This window comes from Cetorhinus maximus, chromosome 10 (genome assembly GCF_964194155.1).
Source record: "Cetorhinus maximus chromosome 10, sCetMax3.hap1.1, whole genome shotgun sequence".
In the NCBI taxonomy this organism is placed as follows: domain Eukaryota; kingdom Metazoa; phylum Chordata; class Chondrichthyes; order Lamniformes; family Cetorhinidae; genus Cetorhinus; species Cetorhinus maximus.
Window position 1 is genome coordinate 8,741,794 of NC_135888.1, and position 23,774 is coordinate 8,765,567.

The 23,774-nt window shown below is 39.0% G+C and overlaps 1 protein-coding gene across 3 annotated transcripts in view; it reads left to right on the forward strand.

Moving 5' to 3' along the window:
• The window catches only part of mvb12ba (multivesicular body subunit 12Ba), a 169,043-nt gene that overhangs the window by 45,351 nt on the left and 99,918 nt on the right, over window positions 1–23,774 (forward strand). For all 3 annotated transcript variants that reach the window (XM_078549920.1, XM_078549919.1, XM_078549921.1), the window contains exons 4-6: window positions 1,494–1,590; window positions 2,184–2,313; window positions 8,897–9,025. In XM_078549920.1, coding sequence (XP_078406046.1) covers window positions 1,494–1,590; window positions 2,184–2,313; window positions 8,897–9,025 — 356 coding nt within the window. The remainder of the gene's footprint in view (window positions 1–1,493; window positions 1,591–2,183; window positions 2,314–8,896; window positions 9,026–23,774) is intronic.

Consider the following 23,774-nt stretch of genomic DNA (forward strand, 5'->3'; position numbering starts at 1 on the left):
TGACAACTTCAGCTCATCTAAAATTCTGCTGCCTGTATCCCAATCCTGCTCACCCATCATCCCTGTGCTTGCTGACCTGCAATAGCTTCAAGCTCTCCATCATCTCCAATTTAAAATTCCCATCCTCCTGTAAAAATCCCATCATGGCCTCACCTCTTCCTATCTTTTCCAGTCCCAAATTTTCCTTCCCCCTCCCCCATAACCCCTAAAATGTACTACTTTGTAACCAAACGTTTGGTCACCCACTGTCACAGTTCACCCACATGCATGCTGCTGACATAAGCTATATTCTAAGCAATATCAGCTTAATTCTTGAAACACAAACCCGTGTACTAAAATGTTACACCTGGTCAGTAATGAATTATAGATGTGAGCTTGGAGCATTGGGAAAGAGGAAGAAAAAATCAACAGCTTTGAAATGTGGCGCTTATGAAGGGCTCTAAGGGTAAGCTGGGTGAAGAAAGAACTAACGAAGAAGCACTGAATGAGGCTGGAAGAACAAGAGAACTGTTAAATAATATCAAACAAAGACAAGTGGAGTTTTTCAGACATGTTATCCGTGAAGAAGGGTTGGATTAATGGAAGAAGAGCAAGAGGCCGACAGCGCAGGAAGTAACTCGATAACATTAAAAACTGGTTTAACCAGCACTCCAACAATGAGGCCATCCACTGTTGCTATGATTGGAAAATTTGGAGGACCATGGCTGCCTGTGCCACTCGGCATGACACTTAGACAACAATATTGGCGATGTCCATCTCTGCCACTGTCTGCATCATACCCTTTGATCACCTCTAAGCTATCGGATTTCTTGTCCATAAATCCCTCATGCACACCTGTGCAGGCTCCTCCAGCCGATTCTGGCCTTCTATTATTCATTCCCTCTCTTTGCTCTACCAACAGTCATAGAGCCCTCCATGACACTAGTCTTGCTTTCCAGAACACACTCCACCTCTCCAATGTTTTTATTTTAAAAAAGCTTCTCAAACACATCTCTTTGGCTAACTTTCCTGTCCCATTTCCAGGTGGGACTGGCAGAACTTGTAGGATTTGTTGCACCTGCAGAAGTATTCCAGCCATTGTGTGCCTGGTGGGTTGATGGTATATAAAGATAAGTCTAAAAAAGAGCTAACAGTAGTTTGAATCTAAGAAGGAAAATTATAAAAGGAGTGAAAGCGCTTTTCCGATGAAACATATTTGTGTAAATGTTCATGTTCTTTCTCTGTTGCAAGAAGTGTGAATCGCTACTAACCCAGGTGACAGGCTTATTACTGCACATTTGTTTATGACAGGAACCACACTGTTTTCTCATTGGCTTTGTCTGGGAAACTTTTATGGAACGTCCAATTGATTTTCTAGTGTTTGCTTGGTAGATGGAGGTTTATTTGTTTCTGTGTCAGAGAAATAATGGAATGTTATGACATAGGCTATCCAGAACATTGTAGCATGTGTGACACCTTATTTTTTATTCCTCCCTCTCTTGTGGCTTTTAAAGAGCCATTTAGGGAATGTGCTTGTGGATATGAAGCTGATCGATTTAAAGGATACTTTACCAGTGGGCTTTATTCCTATTCAGGAAACAATGGACACACGTAAGTTATGGGTTTTACGTGCTGCAGACATGGTTAAGTAGTATTGGATTTTATCAGATAAAGGCATGTAGCTTTAAAGTTTTGAATTAGGAAAAGTTTATCCCTTATTTCACGGTTGTTAAAGCACAACAGTAGTTGTAAATTGTTTTTTCACAACCGGAATTAAACCAATCCCCTCTGACTCTGGTGCTGTATCTCGCTCAGAGCAGATTAAGGTGCAAATTAAGTTCTTCACAAAAATGCATTTGGAAGGAACTGTTTGTAAAAAAAAAAAGCCAGCCTTGCCTGCTATAAAGGTGAGGTCACTTTGACAAGAATAACAAAGTATAAAAACCCTAGGGGATGTGAGAAATAGTCACACTTTTCCTTAATTGGTGCAATAGTTTCCCTATTTCATAACCTGTACCATATAGCAAATTAACCATTCGAGTGTTTGTGTTATTTATTATAGGGGTATACAATTATATCCATATATCGGGGTAAGCGTGAAGCAGCTGTTTTTTCAATGTTTCAAGCCATGGTATGAATCATGCTTAAAAGCAATTTCAATAATAGGTACCTATTTGTACCATTTAAAATTATCTCTTAAATAGAAGAGCCAGCTTTCAGGAAGAGAAGGATGTGCATTAAATTCATTCCTCGTGACTCAACTGAAGCTGCCATTTGTGATGTAAAAATTTATGGCAAATCTAAACAAGCTCCCCCTCAGTATACCTTCATTGGGTAAGTGACCTTAATTTGATAATCGTACTGTGAAAAATGTGTAAGTGTTGTCTCATTAAAATCATTGTGCTGTTTTACTGCAAGTTTAATTTTGTCTATTTCAGTGCTGTAAAATGTGGCAGATTGCATTTATCACAATTGGACTGTGTGTGGACGCATGATGGATGCATGATTGATGTATTAGAGCTGAAAATGAAAACAAAATACAGCAGATGCTGGAAATCTGAAATAAAAACCGAGAATACTGGAAGTACTCTGCAGGTCTGGCAACATCTGTGGAGAGAGAAACAGAGTTAATGTTTCAGGTCTGTGACCTTACACAGAAAGCTTCAGTAGAAAGGGTTCTGGTAAAAGGTCACAGACCTGAAACTTTAACTCTGTCTGTTTCTTTCCATAGACGCTGACAGACCTGCTGAGCATTTCTAGAACCTTATTTCATTTTCAAGTCCATTGTTAATTACAGTGAAATTTCTGTTATCTGGCACTCAACTAACTGAATTCTCTATTAACCGGAATTCTGGGGCCGGGTCTGTTTTTTGATTGGAAATATCAAACTCCTAAGAGTTATCGGTGGCCTGTCCTCACCCCGGTCTCAGCCTCCCACCACTCTGCAACACCACCCCCCCCCACCTTGACACCACTCATTCGATTCACGTGCTCCTGCACCTCTTGAGACCTCAACACCATGTGATCATCTTGGAGCATGCTCATTAGATGAACACGCAGGAGTCACCTTAGATCTCAGTTAGCTGACATATTCGGCTAACCGGCGCCTCCCATTCCAGGAGCTGCCAGACAAGAGATTTTCCTGTATTTTGTTTTCCTTGCAAGTTAACTTTTTAAAATTCAACCTTCATACTTCATTTGTGTTCTCTGTCTGATTTATGTAAACTTAATTTTAAGAGCTTCAATGCTTTGTTTTAATTTTGATTCTTTCATTTGTTGATTTTGTATTATGGCAAGAGGTAGTGTTAGATTGCAGTCTAAGAATCTGACAAGTAAAAGGTTTTGTTGATTACATTGTAGTTTTATCGGGATTAGGGAACAGTTGATGGGGGAAAAATTGACAGTGCAGTGTATGTACTGTTCCAGAATGGCTGTGCTCTTAGATTTTTTGTTTACACAGAAAGTAATAGAGTGACTTTCCTGTTAACTGAAGTCCAGTAATCTTGCAGTGAGGAGTGCTTTTGAATGAACTCCTTGACAGAGAAAAGCTTAGGATAACTTAACTCTTGCAAAGCCTAATCCCTCAAAACACCCATGGGGTGGGGTGAGGGTGGTGGGTAGGGAGCTATCTCTGAGTTGTCACTGAATCTTATGTCTTATCCTTCTGCAGGAGGGCAGTTAATTCTGAATTGTGGGCAATGGTGACCAAGCCTTCTAAGCATAGGCTTCAAACAACACATTGTAATGATTAGCACTATTGTACAGTAAATGATTTATTAAACTACCATAATATGAAGCAATCTTAATCCACGGATGGGTGGAAATATGGTGACTAGTCAACTACTCTACCATCTTCTCCAAAGCCTTATTGTCCTGTTGCATTTATACGAACATATGAATTAGGAGCAGGAGTAGGCCTCTTGGCCCCTCGAGCCTGCACCGCCATTCGATAAGCTGATCTGAATGTAACCTGAACCCCATATTCCTGCCTACCCCCGATAACCTTTCACCCCCCTTGTTAATCAAGAATCCATCTAACTCAGCCTTAAAAATATTCAAAAGACTCTTGATTCCACTGCCTTTTGAGGGAGAGAGTTCCAAAGGCTCACTACCCTTTGAGAGAGAACATTTCTCCTCATCTTTGTCTTAAATGAGCGAGCCCTTATTTTTAAACAGTGACCCCTAGTTCTAGATACTCCCACAAGAGGAAACATCCTCTCACGTTCACCCTGTCAAGACCCCTCAGGATCTTAAAGGTTTCAATTAAGTCACCTCTTACTGTTCTAAATTCCAGTGGATACAAGCCTAACTTGTCCAGCCTTTCCTCATAAGACAACCCGCCCATTCCTGGTATTAGTCTAGTAAACCTTCTCTGAACTGTTAACGCATTTACATCTTCCTTTAAATAAGTAGACCAGTACTATACATAACACTCCAGATGTAGTCTCACCAATGCTCTGTACAACTGAAGCATAATCTCCCTACTTTTGTAATCAATTCCCCTCACGATAAAAGATAACATTCCATTAGCTTTCCTAATTACCTGCGTACTAACCTTTTGTGATTCATGCACTAGGATATCCAGATCCTTTTGAATCTGAGCTCTGCAATCTCTCACCACTTAGATAATAAGCTTCCTTTTTATTCTTCCTGCCAAAATGAACAATTTAACATTTGCCCACATTATACTCCATTTGCCAGATCTTCAGCACTCACTTAACCTATCTGTGTCACTTTATAGCGTCCTTACACCCTCTTCACAATTTACTTTCCTACCTATTTTTGAGTCATCAGCAAATTTAGCAACCATTCCTTCAGTTCCTTGATCCAAGTCATTTATATAACTTGTAAAAAGTTGAGGCCCCAGCACTGATCCCTGTAGCACAACACTCATGACATCCTGCCAACCAGAAAAAGACCCATTTATGCAAACTCTCTGCTTCCTGTTAGCTAACCAATCTTCTATCCATGCCAATATGTTACCCCCACACCATGAGCTTTTATTTTCTGTAGTAACCTTTTATGTGGCACTTTATCAAATGCCTTCTGGAAATCGAAGTATAGTAAATCCACCTTTTATCCACAGCACATGTGACTCCTTCAAAGAACTTCAATAAATTAGTTAAACATGATTTCCCTTTTACAAAACCATGTTGACTCTGCCTGATTACCTTGAATTTTTTCTAAGGTGCCCTGCTATAACATCTTTAATAATAGCTTCTAACATCTTTGCTATGACAGATGTTAGGCTAACTGGTTTCCTGCTTCCTGTCTTCCTCCCTCTTGGAATAAAGCAATCATATTTGCTATTTTCCAATCTAATGAAACTTTCCCTGAATCTAGGGAATTTTGGAAAATTAAAATTAAAACCAGTGCATCAACTATCCCACTAGCCACTTCTTTCAAGACCTTAGGGTGAAGTCCATCTGGACCTGATATGGATGATGCACAGAAATTTCCATTTGTTCAATAAATGTGTTGAATTTCCAGTGTAATAGAGGAGTAGGATATCCATACTGTGTGATTGATCTTTGAGCCTCAGCCTATAATTCCACACCCACCTACATTCTCATTTGACTGTGCATGTGAACCGGAATCAGGACTCAGGAATTGTCTGAGTGGAAAGTGGAACTCTTCTGCAGGTTTGCAACAAGGTGATGTGAAACGTTGCCAATTGCAATTGTGCCGATTCATGTAAATTTTTTTTTTAAAAAAACTTCCCCGATCACAAAACCAAACACCATCTCACTCTTTTCCCCCTACGGCGGGAGTTTCCGCACCCGCCCGCCGCTGCGATCTTCTGGTCCCGCCGCAAGTCAGTGGACTTCTGGCTGGGGCACCGCCTCGCTCGTTAGAAAACCCCGGCCCTAGTCTTTGTGCCTATTAAAGCGTGTACAAGATTTCCTGATACAATTAAATTTAGAAAATATATTTCAGCACCTTTACTGCTAACCTTTGAAGCATGCGCCATGGAGGCACAAAAATGCAACCAATTGTTCTCCGTCCCTATGAGTCAAAAAAGTCAGTTTTATCACAGCAGATATTTGAGTACCACTGCTATTAACTTTAAATGCTCTGTGACGCAACTCTGTGGTACATCCAACTACAGGATGTTTCAAATCATTATCATACTGGTTGATAGCAGTAGCATTCCCCATTTTCCACACGTTCTAGCACCACCGGCATGATTGAAGATCAGAATCACCTTAATCACGGAGCCCTTGCCATTGATCAGATATTCAAAGATAGCAATTATGTATGTGATAGTCTCCTGTCTGTAACTAGAGACCCTCACACAATTACAACAGCCAGAGTTTCTCTGTGACTGTAAGAAGTGTCTGGTTTTCACAATATAATGTGCTATTTAACCTAATTAATTCCACTTCAATTCAGACCAATATTTTATTAATTAAACTCAACACAGAACAGATTTTAAAAAACCCAAAATAGCACGTTCTTACAAAAATCCCAATAAATTAGGTAATCTTCTTTCTTCAGGTGACTTTCCAAATGACCGTAATATAACTTAAGAAAAAGCTAGGTTTAGTTTCATTGTGAAAACTGTGTAGCTCAAATAGGAAAAGAAGGTGGAGCTGCATCCAGTGCCATCAAAATATTCACATAGACTTTTTAATGAGACCATACACTGAAATCTTGTAGCTTTTAATAGTAAAAAAGGGACGGAACCTTTTTATTTTCTTTCTTTCTTTCTTTCTTTGTGCCATTATAGACTAATTTAGCCTTTTTCTCTCAAACCTGATGTTTGTTACTCAACTTCATTTGTAAATTTGTAAAACGTACTGGTTACCCTACTGAGTCCTGAGAAATGGACCAATGTTATCAATCTGCAAATTTCTCTCACCCTTCTTGGGCCCACTGAAGGTGATTGGGGCACAAACCAAATGCCTTGACAAAGTAACAAGTTATCCTGTACTGCAAAATGTTACTTCTGTTGAAGGCACCTTTTGGCCCATGATGACCACCTGGACTGATTTGATCCAAGAGTCCTCACCTTGCACCACAGCAAGATCTAAAGAGGGTGTTTCACTTTGAATGTTATTTATCTGGCCCTGGAGGATGATGGTTCCCTTCGTTGTAGCACAGTCTCAAACATCATGACCAGCTGATCTGGCTTTCCGCTCTCTCTGGCCGGGGGACAGGATTTTAGAATGAGCTCGGACTATAACTATCCCTAAAGATTGTTACTCCCTTTCAATCTCTGCTAGAATGCACTGGATTTTAGAGAAAACGAACCTGAGGGCTATCTTTGAATGTGCAATTAGATTCATACACCGATTATTTGTGCCATTCATTTTTCTTTCTCTTTTTTGTAATCCTTTCTTCTCCCTTCTCGCTTTACATTTTAACACTGATTAAATCAGTCACACTTTAGCTAAATACTATCAGCTTTCCCTGTGCCCACTTTATTTAAGTTATTCAATTAGCCACAACAGTTAGTAATGAGAGTAGGATAGGGGAAGAGATGCTGGAGAAGCTGCAAGTCAGGAGAGCACAAGAGAATTCAAGAGTAGAATAAGATAATTAAAATTAACATACCAATGTATTAAGAGATCCCAAAATGTTTCTTAAGTGATAGGAAATTGGGTTAAGAAGGAAAGAGGAGATTTCTGAGGAGTTGATGGGCTCATTGTGAAAATCAGTAATTTTTTTTTGTAAGATTATAATTTTTTTCTGTTTATTGAGGAATGAATGTTAGCATTGAATCAATGAGCATATCGTATTCATGGAATTAAAACAAAGGCTTAGTTGGAATTGTTTTTCTTTAGACTATATTTTATAAGAATATATTGCTGAAAAAGATGACTGCCTATCATACATAATCATAACCACAGAAATAAAACCAAATATTCTTTGATTTCTTTATTCCAAATGGCCGTTAAAAGTTTGCAAGATAAGTAGAAATCTTCTGGAGATTATTGGTCATTAATACTAAATTGTTGGCGTAGACCAATAACTGAATTTTAGAATACACTTTTGACCTAAATTTGTTGACTATAAATGATGTATTTTTATATTTCTCCAATTTCAGCATCAGTGCTCTAAGAATTCTAGACTCTTGGGCTGATGCGGTGGGATGGCCCACAGAATTGGGTATTGGCAGGTTGTGAAGTCGGGTCAAGATCAGGTTTTCCTGCAGCACTATGATATCACAAGCTGATGTGTCTGCTGTGGCTCAGTTGGTAACACTTGCCTCTTGGCCAAAAGGCTGTGGTTCAAGCCCCACCCCTGAGACCAGCGCAAAATCTATGCTGTTGCTCCAGTGCTGCACTGAGGGAGTGCTGCACTGTTGGAGATGCCGTCTTTCAGATGTGACAGTAAACTGTCCGCCTCTCAGGTTGGGCATAAAAGATCCCATGACACTATTTTGGAGAAGAACAGATGGGTTCTTCCCGGTGTCAAGATTAGTATTTATAGCTCAATTCATATCACTAAAACAGATTATTAGGTCACTGTCATAATGGTGTTTGTGGGAGTGTGCTGTGCACAAATTGGTTACCACATTTCCTACATTACAACAGTGACTACACTCAAAATTACTTCATTAATTGTAAAGTGCGTTTGAGCCATCCTGAGAACATGAAAAGCTTAGTAAGTGCAAGCCTTTTCTGCTTTCATGCTTAGTGCATTAAAAATGCTGGAAATTCACAGCAGGTAAATCAGCATCTGAAAGAAAAGTGTCAGTGTTTCAGATGTGACCCTTTACCAATAATCTATTTAGAAGTCTGGCTGAGAATATAAAAATTCTGATAACTTGAGTGAGAATGTTGTGGTTTAGCCTATCATGACACTGGTCTTGCATTCCCTGGACTGTAAAATGTTTTTGGTTTCAGTAAAGATAGTGATACTGATTATTTTTATTTCCAAAAGAATATAACTTGCTTTGTGTAATTTTTAGAGAATTGAACAGCATGGGAGTCTGGTACAGAATGGGAAAGGTTCCTCGGACACAAGAGTTGTCAACGACAGCGACAACTACAGCCCTGACATCCTCATCTTCACCAGGTCCTGCTCCTAACCTCCCCAGGTACTGCTGTATAAAAATGATGGGGGTTATTGATCAGTCATTTGTGGGAAGAATTTCCTGATTTAAATCTTAATACTGTAGCCTTTTTAATTTTTTAACATTTGTTATGGGAGCAAACACAGGATTTCTAGTGGTAAACCGGCACTGTGGGTTTTGTGGGGCCTTTCCCGAAGTGAAAATTGTCAGTGTGCACAATGCTGAACTTTGCACACCAATTATTGTGAAGTCAGGGCAGAGGTGAAGACAGGAGCCAGCTCAGAGCCTCCTCCACTCTGGTTTTCCTCTGTTCTTGACCTTTTCTTCCCTTTAGCTGCCAAGGGAAGTGACATTTCCATTGAAAACATTTTGGAGGACAGCCACTCAGCATTTCCATGCAACAGTCAACCTGAGGTTGAACCTCAGGTCACTTGTCATTTGTGACCTGAACTGTCACGTTGGTGTTCCAGTTCACTGTCATAATGAAAGATATTGTTTGCTAAGTAACTTTCCTAGAAGATCTCTTGCACCGTTGCTCATAGTGACATTGTTCCACAGTGGGGGGAGATTGCTGGTTGTGGAGTGCTGAATATAATCATTGAAAGGGCTTGTGTGAAATTAGGCTTTGTTGAGACCAAGAAGTAAATGTTTAAAATTTCTAAAGAACCTGTTGATTTTTTTTAGAGCCAGGACACGTCCTAGAGCCCTATATTTATATACAATATGGTGGGGTCATATAATATGATGCCACTCAGCTAAGGTGCACATAGAAACTTTTTAACTTTTGTTAGTGATGCTGTTAATCTATCATCTAATTCAGTTACAGCTCAGAAGTTCATGAATAATATTGTTTCGCTTCTGTACAAAACAAAATCCAATTACCTTCACTCTTCATAATTTTCCTGGCTGTGAGTGCTTACGATTCTTTTCCGGTACTAGACATGGGGAGAGGGGGATCTTTGCAGGCATAGAATTATGCCAGTTTGGAAGTGGTATCTTCAAATTGTGGTGGTCCACATTAGGCTTGGAAGGGAAGCAGTTCTAATTTGCCCTCTGAAGTCAAAATGGAGAGGAACAGTTTTTTGTGTTTGACTTGGATCATAGATAGTCAGGAGGAGCTAAAATATTAACAGAGACAAAACAGACAACAAATACCAAATTTTAAGCACCACCCAAGCAGACCCAATTGAGTCCTAGGGTTACGGATTCTTTATTTTAATTTTGCTTTAAAATGCATTGGCAGGTTTTTCTACATGCTGTATAATTGCAAGTTGATTTTAAATGTTACTTCCATATGTATAGTTTCATCCACCTTTAAAATCCTTCAGAAAGGTGGCTCAAAGCAAGTTGACAAATTTATTTGCATAATTTAATTGAATTGTTTCTGCCAGTTGTCAGTTTGGGATTGATAGCATTGGGGTGCTGGAAGGTAGGACTAAGTGGTTTGGTTGCTTAGTGTTTTTTCTGCACCAAGTACTATTGAGTTTCCTTTCCCCTGCCCCCAATGCCCACTACTCGAGAACCATCCTGCAGAGCAAGGATGATCCCATCTTGTTTTATTACCAAACTTCATATTAAACCTTTGCTCCCACCCCTCCACACCCACTTCCAATTAATAAGTGCAAGGAGCTCATTGAGATTTTTGTTATTAAGATTGAGACCATCTGTTCAGAGGCCTCTGCAATCTCCCTCCATCGTTGCCCTGAACTTGCCTTTTTCCAATTCTTCTCCTGTCTCACTTCATGCCATTTGTGAGCTTATCTTGTGTATGAGACCAACTCCTGCTCCCTTGACCCAATTCTCACTTAACTGTTGATCATCCAAATTCCCCATTTTAAAAAAAAATGTGTTCTTGGGATGTGGACGTCACTTACAAGGCCAGAATTGATGCCCTTGAGAAGGTAGTGGTGAGCCACTTTCTTGAATTGTTGCAGCCCATATGGTGTAGGTACACACACACAGCGCTTTGATCTGTGATGGTTTAATATAACTGAGTGGCTCACTACACCATTTCAGAGGGCAGTTAAGAGTCAAGCACATTGCTGTGAATCTGGAGTCATGTGTCGTAAGGATGGCAAATTTCCTCCCTTAAAGGTCATTAGGGACCCGACTGGTAGTTTCATGATCATTATTAATGAGTCTAGCCCTCAATTCCAGATTTATTAATTGATTGAATTCCTGGCCTGCATAAAAGCTGCTGTAAATGGCTCCTTTTTAAAGCTGCTGTCCTCCTCCCTTTCAAAACTGCTGTCATTACATCCTCCTCAAAAAGGCCACCCTTGATCCCTTTGAACTGGCAAACTGTTACCTCACCTCATCTACAACCTCTTATTCAATTCCAAAGTTGTCTCCCAAATCCACAACTCTGTTTTACTCTCTTCAATCATGGGGAGGTGGTGGAGTAGTGGTATTGTCACTGGACTGGTAATCCAGAGACCCAGGGTAATACCCGGTTTCAATCCCACCATGACAGATGGTGGAATTTGAATTCAGTAAAAATCTGGAATTAAAAGTGAAAGTAATGACCATGAAACCATTGTCGATTGTTGTAAAACCCCATCTGGTTCACTGGCGTCCTTACCTGGCCTGGCCTACATGTGACCCCAGACCCACAGCAATGTGGTTGACTCTGAACAAGGACAGTTAGGAATGGGCAATAAATGCTTGCCTAACCAGTGATGCCAACATCCCATGATCAAATTTTTAAAAAAAATCAAGGTTCCATTGAAAGGCCTAAATAAGAGTCTCAAATAATATATTCTGTAGTTGTTACCCTTTGACATCTCTGCAAGCTTTGAGATGGTCAATCATAACATCATTCTCAGGCACCCCTTCTCCGTTATCCATTTCAGTAGGACTACTCCTGCTTGGCTCTACTAACCTATACAGTCACAGCCAAAAATTCTCAAAAGAACTATTCTTGACCAACTCACTTCCTTACCTATGTGTACCCCTTGGCGACATCAATCAAAGAGGTTGTTATCCACATGTAAGGATTACAACTTCACCTTTTGTCTCGACACTTCTATTATCCCTGTGTTGTAAGACTGTGTTTGTAAGTCAACATCCAGTCTTGGATGAGCCACAGTTTCCTTCAGTTTAATTTTGGGAAGATCAAAGCCATTGTTTTCAGCCCCATAACAAACTCCATGCCCTCCCCAGTGGTTTCGGGTTGAAATGGACTGTTTACAACCTTGACGTTATATTTGACCCTGAGCCGAAGCTTCCAATCCCATATTCTCTGTCAGAATGACCACCTGCTTCCATTTCTGTAAAGTCATCTGTCTCCAAGTCTCCCGCAGCCTGTTTGCTGCTGTAACTCCCATCCTTGCCTTGGCACTTCCAGATTCAACTATTCCAGTGCTTTCCTAGCCAGCCAAGCTACACATTTCAGTTCATTCAGAGCTCTACTGCCCACGTCATATCTCACTCACTGATCACCCTGTACTTGTTGACATACGTTGGCAATGTAAATGTAAAATTCTCACCTTTATCTTTTCTTGCTCCCCCGTCCCCTAAATTCCAGAAGCAGTAGCTTTACTATACTTTTGAGGTGTGTACCATGGAAATTAATCGTCCCAGGGACACTATACTAGCTTACGTAACAGCTGCTGATTCACCGCAAGCTTTTTTTGATATTGAATTTACAATTGTGGTGGTGTAAATTTTGTACAGAAACCTTTGTGTCAATTTGTGAAATCCTAAAATGGAACTGCAGCTTTACCACATCATAAACTATGTTGAGTGGTAAGATGATGTATCGGCTCCATTCTAGAGCTGCAGTGGACGAGTGCCTTGGGCCCACCATACACCAGCTTCCTCTGGCATTAATTAGCGAGTTGTATGAGAAACCCGGTTTTGGGAAAAGTTGAAGGTCACTGAATTTTGTACATTTTTCCTCCTGAGCTATTTTTTTAAGAGTTTGCAATATTAATTCGGGGCTGTGACTGTGCCATTCTTTAAGAAACCACGGGTCAAGATAGATGTCCAGCGACGAACACCTGGGATGGGAAGAGATGCTTTGTGTATCTAAGTTGGCAAACAGCTGCTGTTGCCTGGCTAAAGTCTCTTGCTGATTGGTTAAAAACACCTGGCCTGAAAGAAGTATTCTTTGAACTTCTTAGTCCTAAAGACTCTCAGTCAGAGAGAGAGAGAGTGTGTGGGTGCCTTAAAAGCAGGCTGCAAGGAAAAGACTCTGTCTTTCCCTCTCTGCCCCACCTTTGCGTTAAACTTCCGTCAGAAATGTCTCATCAGGATAACCCATCTGTTTTTTGAGAATTCGCAAAGGTGTGATAAGTAAGAGTCATCAAGGACAGTTTTCACCAAAAAATCCACCTGAAGGAACTTCTAGACCTATTGTAACCAGAATTCTGTTAGATCAACAGCATCGAAATCTCTTTGAATGTTATCGTTTTAAAAGAAACTTTCCCGTACTCCAGCCTCTGCAGGGGCCTGTGCTTGTTTAGTCCTGTTTTGTGTGTGTGTGTGTGTGTGTGTCCATGGGGGTTCGAATATCTGATTTTTTCAAAAGGGGAAAATGGTTACACTTCTAAACTACAACTTATATGTTAACCAGTTTATTAACTTGTTTTTTCTTTTAAATGTAGTTTGTTTTATAATAAATCCAATATTTTTTGTGCTTACTGAAAGAAGCCTGGAAATAATAGTATCAAAGGTAAACAGTTGACCAGTTTTGTGGGTGAATTAAACATCTAAACTATTGTTACGAACTGTGGAGAAGTGGGACTAGAATTAACTGCACATTCCTCCCATCACGGCCTGTAACAATTGGCAGATCTTACTCGCAGCAAATCTTGCTGCAAACTGGCAGGTAAGCAGGTATAACCTGGCTGCACATATTCTCCATGGTGCTCCCATTTACTGCCTTGTGCTTGAGGCCATTCAGAGCTATTTGAGACCACAAATGGAGAAGAAAGTGTTCCAGATTATAAATTTCTAGCATTTTACCTTTTTATAAAGTTTGCCCCTCAGTTTTTGTTAAGCTGTTTAATTCTTCAGTGCTACTATAATCAGAGGTTTGAGGTGAACTAATGACTAGCAATCAATTCAGCCATTAAAATTACTGGCATCTCTCTGTATCAGCTGTATTTGTTTCCATTTTTACATTTTTTTCACAATTTAGGATTGCTAGTTTGAATATGGGCAGAAGTGTGAGACCTGAGGCGTTCTTATCTAACAAACAAATGATGGTATCACAGTCTGAGGTTTTTTTTTTAAAATTGACATTTTGCTAATTTAGAACTGAAATAGGTTTACAAAAGTTTGATTTGGAGTGGGCAGGTACTTTTGTGTCATTCAACTTGCATGCCTTGATTTGTGAACTGGTTTACAAAATTGTGTAATTTTAATTTGTATTCCAGAGCAAAAATATATCACCAAAGTCTTATTTTTGTTACTTCAGCACTGTGGTTTGCAAAAACCCAGAATAATGTTATGGGAATGCCTGGTTCAGGCAGTAATAAATTACTCTTTCTAAACTTTATGGTATGGAATAAAAAACGTTAATGTCACCTGTGTTTTGAAGTAGGTTCACATTAAGGATTTAATGAGCTACAGATCAGTTCTTGCCGTTTCTAACTAAATATGTGTTGCACCCCAAAGGATGAAAAAAAAAAATTGATGATTTTTGTTCCTGGTGAAATTCTACTTAGCTTTCTAGTCTTGCAAAAACCCCGTCATTGACTAGAGCAGAAATGTCTGTAAATGTACTACAGGGACCAGAGGTTTGTGGTCTGTCTACTAAATGAAAAAAGGAATTAGTGAATGATTTTTTGCTGTGTGTGTAGTCACCTGGGATTGACATTGTAAACTGGGTTATTAAACTGAAGGTGATAAAGGAGAAAATATTGATCCTTTGCCTTTGAAAGTATGCAAGGCTCTTTTGTTTGTCTGCATAGACTGTATTTCAACGCTGCTGGAAAAAACCCACAACCGAGTTTTCAAATTTCCTCCTTCAGGTTGTTTATTTCCTAAAGCGGTTACCAGCATTTTTTACGCTGGAATATTTTGTTGCCATTTTCTCCCAGGTTGTAAAAAGAAGTTTAGATATCAGTTTAACGATGTCTTAAATCTAATACTGACAGCATAACAGTCTAGCACATCAGCACTATTTCATTCCAGGATCTTTAAATTAATTTTCCTTTTGGAAAATAAATTACATCCATACAGTTTATGAAGTCCTGATACAGTTTGTCGCGAAGTACTTGTGGAGGAACACGCAGATTAAAAAAAAAAAGGATTGTCAGTACGTGTGTACAGTTACACTATTTGTGCACAGGGTCAGAATAATTTGGCAACTATCCCTGAGGTTTGGTTGGATCAGGGTTATCACAGAAACGGCACAAAGTCGTGTATGTGTGAGGCATTATGCTCCGTGGAGCTGCCCATGAGAGTTAATATCTGTACGTGGACTGTGACATTCTTGAGTGTTGCTCACTGTTTGGGAGGTGCCTGAGCTGTGTGGGCTTTCAGGAATGGATTCCGAATTGCCTGGTATTTACATAATTCCAGGTGGAGTCCATACATGTTTTACAAACATGTTTGTTTTAAACTTTGGTATTTGAAAGCTTCACGACTTAACTGACATATCATTGTGCTTTCCTAAATGTGTTGCTTGACGTTGTGTGATGGTAAATTTCAGGAATGTTGCATGTATGTACCACGCAAGATTTCAAACTAAAGTCTTTGTTAAGCAAGAAAGAGACCCAGTTGTTGCAATGCAAAAATATTTACATGTTCACTTCCAGTATCACAAGAGTTATAACAAAGCAGATAGACTATTAGAATCTATGACCAGGCTGACCCAGTATAAAACAAAAAACACAGTGTTGTCAGACCTTTGCCCTTGTCTAGAAAATGGACCCCTCATATGGCGGATGACATGCAAGCCTTGGAAAATGTTCAAAGAAGGACCAGTAGATTGATACCAGTTGAAATACCTTTCGTTAACCACGGTAAATTTCAGACATGGGTCTTTTTATTGTAGCAAAGCATAGACCCTGGCAAAATTGAGTTCTTTAAAATCATGAAGGGACTATACAATGTGCATGTGGATAGACTATTTAAGTTGGATAGGCTGGGGAGAACCTGAGGACAGGTGAATATGTTAGATGTCAAGAGGTATTTATTTTATTTTGGCAGAAGGTCATTAACCTTTGCAGCTCATGCAGTGAAATGTGGATTTGCTCCAAGCTGGACCAGTTCCTGGTTGTGTACGAAAGAAAGGTGGGATCTTGGGTTATGTGCCTTATGGCCACTGTGGTCTTTGGAATTCCTTTTTTTAACTGAAGGAGTCAAAAAGGAATTTCCCAGGTTTTTCGCCCCCCAGATTTAGCTTAGGGCTTTTGTTAATGTATATTTTGCTTCTTTTAGGATATTGCGGCTGTTGGTTGTTGGAAAGCTTTGGGGAACACGATGCACAGTTTGCACTATGACTGCATGGGGCGAGTTCAGTGAACCAGCTGGTTTTATTTCCTGTTTGTCAATTTTCTATGTTCTTGTGTAAAACAAATTCAATTATTCCAAAATTTACCAATCTGTTGAAAATTTCTGCATTAGAAACCATTTGGGACCAGCAGAAGTAAATCATAATGTTGCATAATCAATTGTCTGCTGCTCAATTCAAGCTTTGCCTTCTGTATGGCCCATTGAGGACCTCTAGTGGCAGGAAACCTAACACCTGAAGCCATACCAGCAATTGTTTGATGCTAACAGACCCTGATTGATTATCTTGATGAACTGCTTTCTATTGTGATCTCAATTCATGAGAAGATTTGATAAATTCGTGCTGGTATCCTTTTGATGTTCTTAGATGTCTCTGATGATCAGATGGTAGAGTGCTGCACAGTTCACTCCAGTGGGATTTACTGCCTTTGAACATTGAAGCCACATTTTTTTCTTAACTTGCTGATTTTGCCAAACCCAGTCATGGTAACAGTTCAGCTTGAAATTGCTACATTTTTAATTGTTGATTCAGAGCAAATTGCAAATTCCAGTCCAACATATATGAATCATGGCTAAATCTAATAATTTGTTTAGCCAAGAGATGCCAAGACTATAGCTGAAGTGAAACGAATGTTTTTTGAAATTGTTGGATTTTCTTTATGTGAACAGACATACTAATGACTTGAAGCTTAGTTTCTGTTAAGATATGAGATGTCTTCCACCTCTGCTATGGGCTAAGCAATGACGAATTAATAGTCAAGATTCTTCACTCACACATCAGATTGTAAAGCGAGTTTCTTTGCTGTAGTCAAGCAGCTGTTGCCATAGCTTTATTCTTATGCCCTACAAAGTGGAAGTTTGCAGAGTTCCATACCCAAGGGTAGTTTGACCCCAAATGCAGTGGTCTGCAAATACATTTGATATAACATTTGTGCTGCTCTATCAGATGATCCGAAAGTGGCAAATATTGCACAGCGAGCAGAATTTCACAGACTAAAGCAACTAATTTGTTAAATGATAATTTCAAGCTCAATTATCAGCATGGATTAAAAGTACTGTAAACATAATGCATGCAATTATGAGCCTGTAATGAGTCAGCTGTAACTTCATGACCTCTGATTTGCTTTTGAGTTTAAATTGTCACGTTAAACTTTTTATGATACATGGCCTGCAGCATAGTGCACCCTAAATTTAATAGCAACTCATTTTCAGAATGGTTTTGAGAAATAAGGAATGGTAGACTTCATTCAGACAGAGGATATTTGGCTTTCGAGGGGTGTTCAGCATAGATTCTCTATAATTAAAGCAGGACTACAAAGGTTAAGTTATGACCACCACCTGCAAGTTTCCCTTCATTCCACACATTATCCTGATGTGGAAGTATATCGCTGTTTCTTCACTCTCGTTGGGTCATAACCCTGGAACTCCCTTCCTAACAATACTGTGGTTGTACCTACACTGCAAGGACTGCAGCAGTTCAAGAAGGCAGGCCACCACTGCCTTCTCAAGGGCAATTAGGGATGGACAATAAATGCTGGCCTTGCCAGCAATGTCCACACCCAAAGAATAAAAAAAAGAGAATACTTTGCACTGGCTAGGCTTGTATTCCCTTAGTGGTAGGAGGTTGAGGATGATCTAATTGCCATGTTTAAGATGATTAAATGAGTTGATAGGACGGTTGGGACAGAAACAGTTTCTTCTGGTGGAGGAGACCAGAGCAAGAGGGGTATATCTTTAGAATTAGAGAGGGCCCTTCCTGGGATGATGCCAGGAAGCACTGCATCACACAGAGTATCAGAAATCTGGAACACTGTGGCTAGGTCAGTTGAACATTTCAACACTGAGATTGCTAGGTTTTTGTTCAGCAAGGATATTAGGGTTAAGGAACCAAGACGGGTAGATGGAGTTGAGATGCTGATCAGCCGTGATCTAATTAAATTGAGGAACAGGCTTGAGGGGCTGAATGACCTACCCCAGGTCCTTTATGATGAATTCAATGTCTTTCAACCTCCTCCTTGTTCACCCGCAAGCTGGGATAGTTTATCTTAGAACTGTTAAGTTTAAGTAGCCACTTTTGAAAGAAATCTCATGCTTTTTCAAACTCTATAATCAGTATTTCTGTTAACTACTTGAGGTAGAAATTCCCAGACATACATTATAATATGTGTCTAATTAACAATGTGAAACAGGTGACAGGTGTCATAAATACAGTCCTGAAGATCTATGAACAATTTGCGTATCTGTGTCAAACTTGCATATCTTCAGAATGGAGCAAACCAGTTATTTTCCAATCAAAAGAACAATGTTGCTAATTAAATGAAGAAAATGAGTCAAATTTAATCTTTAGATCAAAGACAGAATTTGATTTTTCAGTAAATGAAACCAGCAATTCCATTTTTTACTGCGTTAAAATTGTTAGATCCAGAACGTGGGAGTTGAGTGTAAGAATTTTTTTCAAACTTAATCAATGTCATCTGTGCTCAATGCCAAGGACTGAAATTGACCACTTGCTTCCTACTTTAGTGTGACTTTATTTACACAATATCTAGGAATGTAGAATTACCTAGGAGCCAAATTAAAACCCTCCTTACTGTAACAGCGTACTGAATTGATGTGAGTTTCCTTGTGCTTTTGTAGTCTTCCTGGAGAAAGAATGAACAATATTGACAGTGCAACTTGTGGTATAATCTTGAATTAGGCATCTTTAAAAGGAAAGGTTAATTTGCAGTACAAAGCCCATGTAACAAATTTCACTTAGTTACTGAAGCTTGATTCCCCTGCAAAACAAAAAGTGAAAAAAAATAATGAAGGTGTTACATTTCACTTGTGGTCTGCACTGTAGCCTGAAAACCTTGATTTATGCTTGAGGTTTCAGATAACTGCCACAAAGTATTTAGGTATCCATCTCTAACTCAAGAAATTTAAGATAGTGATATAGCTTCTAGCTATTCAGCTGCCTATCAAGTGGATTTGAAAGCATTTAGGGCCTTTTCCTCTCAAGCCTGTCTCTGGCCAGTCAAGGTGACAGTTAATAGATTGATAACTATGCAGATAGTTGTCAGGAAGTGCGATAGAAAATGTTGCAAACGCACCAGGCCAGTCCACTTCTGTGGAGACAACAGAAGAGGTAGCATTTGAGGTTTGGAGTGCTTTGCCAGAACTGAGGAAGGATCTACACCTGAAACACTGCCTCATTTGTCCTCTTTTCAGATGCTGACTGACCTTTTCAATGACTCAGCATTTTCTGCTTTTGTTTCAGATTTCCAGCATGTGCTTTTGGTGACTTTAACAATAGAAAGGTGTTAACATATTGAAGACAACTGCATTATCTTTGGAGCCGGTTGGCCATTCAATGCAATTTCTAGCCATATCTAAAATGCAAATTCCACCTGGAAAGAAGACATTAAGCCACAGTCATGCACTTTCCGCTCACCCTCTTTTTGAATTGGCTTTTGGAAATCTGAGTGTCGGAGCATGGTGTACTTCCACACCCCTGCCAATCAAAGATGAGTTTTAATACAGCAGTTTATGATCTGCTTAACATTGAGACCTTGGTAGGCTATGAACCCACATCTTCTTACTTTATGCCTCAGTGCAACCAAGCATCAACCAATTGCATCACCACACCATCTGCTTGTGCTTTTAAGATCATAGGTTTGCTTTTTCTTTATGGAAAAGTCAAACAAAATTACCTCCTTCTAGAATTGGGTATCTATGCAGAGAAATTGTGTTGCATTTTCATCAACTGTGGCATTTTTTTTTATTGGGTGGAAAACTTTTGCCCCACTAAACAATGTTTATAACTGAAGGGACAGATAGATAATCTGTTCCCAAACCATTGTTGCTGTAAGCAGTCAATTCAGCGAAGCATTATTAGTCTCAGTTGGCTGTACTAGCGTTTGCCTTCTGAGTCAACTAAGTTCAGAAATTCCATTGAATTAACTTGCTGATACCCCAGTCTGCTTTCCTTCAATCCATATTGGAGTACGAAGTGTGTTCAGGCTCTGAATAGCCATCTTTTTGAAAACTTTACTCTCAGTGATTGAAATTTGGTTATAAAATGCGATATTTGTCTCTTTTTGAATATGCTGGACTGAACATGCTATTTGAGTTTCTGTCATTTGATTTCTGGCATAAATTCATGCACACACCGATTCTCAACTGGAGAAGGAGTACATACAACAGTAAAGAACAGTTAACAGGCTTACAAAGACTTGGCCGTTCCCCTATGTCTAAACAAAGACAGCATTTACTAACAGTTTTGTCCTTTTTAGATGCTAGGACTTTTTCTTGGCTTTGAATCCAAATTTTGATTGTGGATGCCTACAGCTCCTTTTGTTCTGTATTCTGCCCTTTTTGACAATTCTTTTACATTTCAAAAATGATAGTTAACGTGATTGTAAGATTCCTTGGTTACATCAGTAATAATGTACGACTATGAAGCAAGACAGGATTCTGTTTCTGTATCTATCGCCACTGACTGGCGATGTCTGGGGATTGCAAACAGTTAAGGCAGTCAAAGCTTGTTTATCACGCAACTTCGATGAATGATAACATATTTGTCTTTTTATCCTTCAAACAACATGTAGTGAAAAAGGAAACAACTGATAAAGGTTTGTGGTAGCAGTGCATTAGTGTTGAAAAAAATTATAGGCTACAGCATTTCACTATCTACTCCGAGTATTTTGTACTATCTGTACATATCTAGTGCAAGAGATCACCCCCTTAATATTATCAAAGCTATAGATCTGAAATTACAGTTGCAACATGCCAGATAATTACTTTCCCCCTTCCCTCATTCTCCCAACCTTAATGCACGAACTTCAAAGAACTTAGGGACTTGCCTTTTTGAACATGATTTTGTAATTTGCCCATCCTGTTTTCTGATCGTGTTAAAAAATTCAGAAAGGTTGCTCTTTCTGCATTACAAAAGAATTTCCATTAAAACCTTATTTGTCTTTGCATGCAATCTGAATTTTTTTTTAAACAAAATATTTGGTTCATAATGGTTTTAATTCATATGCTTTGAGATATAGCTCTTGAATTTTCTGCAATGTTTCTTCTAATTAGATTTTTTTTCTAATTAATGCAGATCTTAACTAGCCAGCCAAATCTAGAGAAGTAGAATTCCAGTTATCTGGATAAGTTCGATATTAGCAAACTAAATTAATCAAGACATATCATTAGAACAAAACATATCATCATAAACAAGATGCTGTCTAAGAATGTTCTAAGATTTTTTTTTCTATTGCTGCACTAGTGTAGGTGCTCCTGACAGTTTGCAATTGAGCTGCTTGGCTAAGCAAGCTATGGTGTATATATTGTATGCACACCAAGTCTGACTTGGCCCAGATCACAAACAGGAACTTCCTGTTTCAGTGATCTTGTACCCCATTGCAAGAACTCAGTCACACAAAGTCAGCAGACACATTTTATTCTTTTAACATGGGATTCGCAGCTGTTAGTGAGATGCCAGGCACATACAATATACGTTCCTTTTGTTCTTGTTTTAAGCTGTTTAAGTGAACAATGTTAGAATTTTTAACTTTGCATCCAGTGTTATATTCCAAAAAGCCAGGAGGATAGAACTGAAGCCAATCTTTAGACGCTTTTAAAAGCTTTATTTACAGAGTTTACAGATTATAAAAAAAAATGTTGTCTTAACCCAACAACCAGAGTCAGAACAGTCTGTTCCAATCTATGGAACCACAAGCAAATTCCCAGTTATTGCCCACCACCTGCATATAATTAAAAACAATTAATATACAATTAACAGATTCTCCTTTCCCTCTTTCAATAATAATGAGTTTATATGTATAAGCAAAATTTCAAAAATTAAATCAAAAATCCCCATGTTCTGTACAAGGCATTACATTGCAAGGTGCCCCACTTCTTCGTATGTGCATTTCTTTTGTTAAACTTTCATCCACCCATTTAATTTGAGAGATTTCCATTCCCTCCTATATATGCTTCAAACCAGCAAGGGCAATCCGTAACCTTTTCTCTCTCTCACTTTCAATACAGTGTACATTATCCCACAGTGAATGATCATCTACATAACATTCAACAGATATACTATCTTTAATAAGCCCATTGTATAGAATCTCACTTAAAATATTTGATAGTATCCCATATCCATTGCGCCCACAAGAGCCAGTGTTTTGGCAGCCAGAGTACTTTTAACAACCTTTTTTTAAATTTGCACACTACAAACAGGCACCTCCTAACCCGACAACCACACTCAGTCTATTCCTGTTTATAGGAGCACAAGTTAATGCCTGCCACCTGCCTGTAGTTGAAAACAATTAATATACAATTAACATCGAGTGGGCTTACCAAATAGTTGGGACCCTGATTAAAATATTCAAAAAAAAGAAATTGCATTTATATAGTTCCTGTTATGCCCTTGGGTCATCCCAAAGCGCTTTATATCCATTGATGTATTTTTGGAGTATAGTCACTTGTAGGAAAAGTGGCAGCCAGTTTGTATGCAGCAAGTTCCCATAAACAATCACATGAAAATGATCAGATAACTTGTTATAGTGATGTTAATTTAGGGATAAATACTGAACAAGACACCTGAAAGATAACTCAATTAAAGTTTTGCTGCTGAGTAAACCCAACTGACTTGAATATTGATGGTAAAAAGGGAACAGCAAATATTTTTTTTTGTTTTGGAGTTTGTAAGCAATGACTGGCCACCTTATGGCTCTTTCCAGTACTTTTAAAAAAAAATCTTTCTTTCCTCTATTTCTGTCAATTTTCTCTATTCCGGTTCTGAAGGCATTGACTTATTAGGTTATAGTTCCGTGGGTGACTTACTAAAGCAGTCATGCGCTTTGTAACTCGATTGTGGGATCTGTCAGTGTACATTTGGATGATAGGCTTCCCCACTACGCAATCTGCTATGCAGATTGATCATCAAGAAGGACAAAAACAATAGGATCATTGGATCTGCATCTCCCCCATGATCCTCTTGAAGGTGCATGCCATCTTGGCTTGGACATGGACTACTGTTCCATCATCACTGCTGTGTACACATAGTAAAATTCCCTAGCTAACCCACTTGTGTAAGTGCTACCAGCAAAAGGACTGCATTGTTCAATAAGGCCTTTCTTGGGGCATTTAGATTTAGGCAATAAATGAGACCTTGCCAATGTCACCCATATCTTGAGAGCAAGTAGAAAAATTTCAAAGTGGAAGGTGAATAACTGATATTCGGTGCTTCGAAAGCAAACTTAAATGCTTTGGCTAAACTGGGGCAATATCAATGACAACTTATATTTATATAGCACCAAGGTGCTTCATG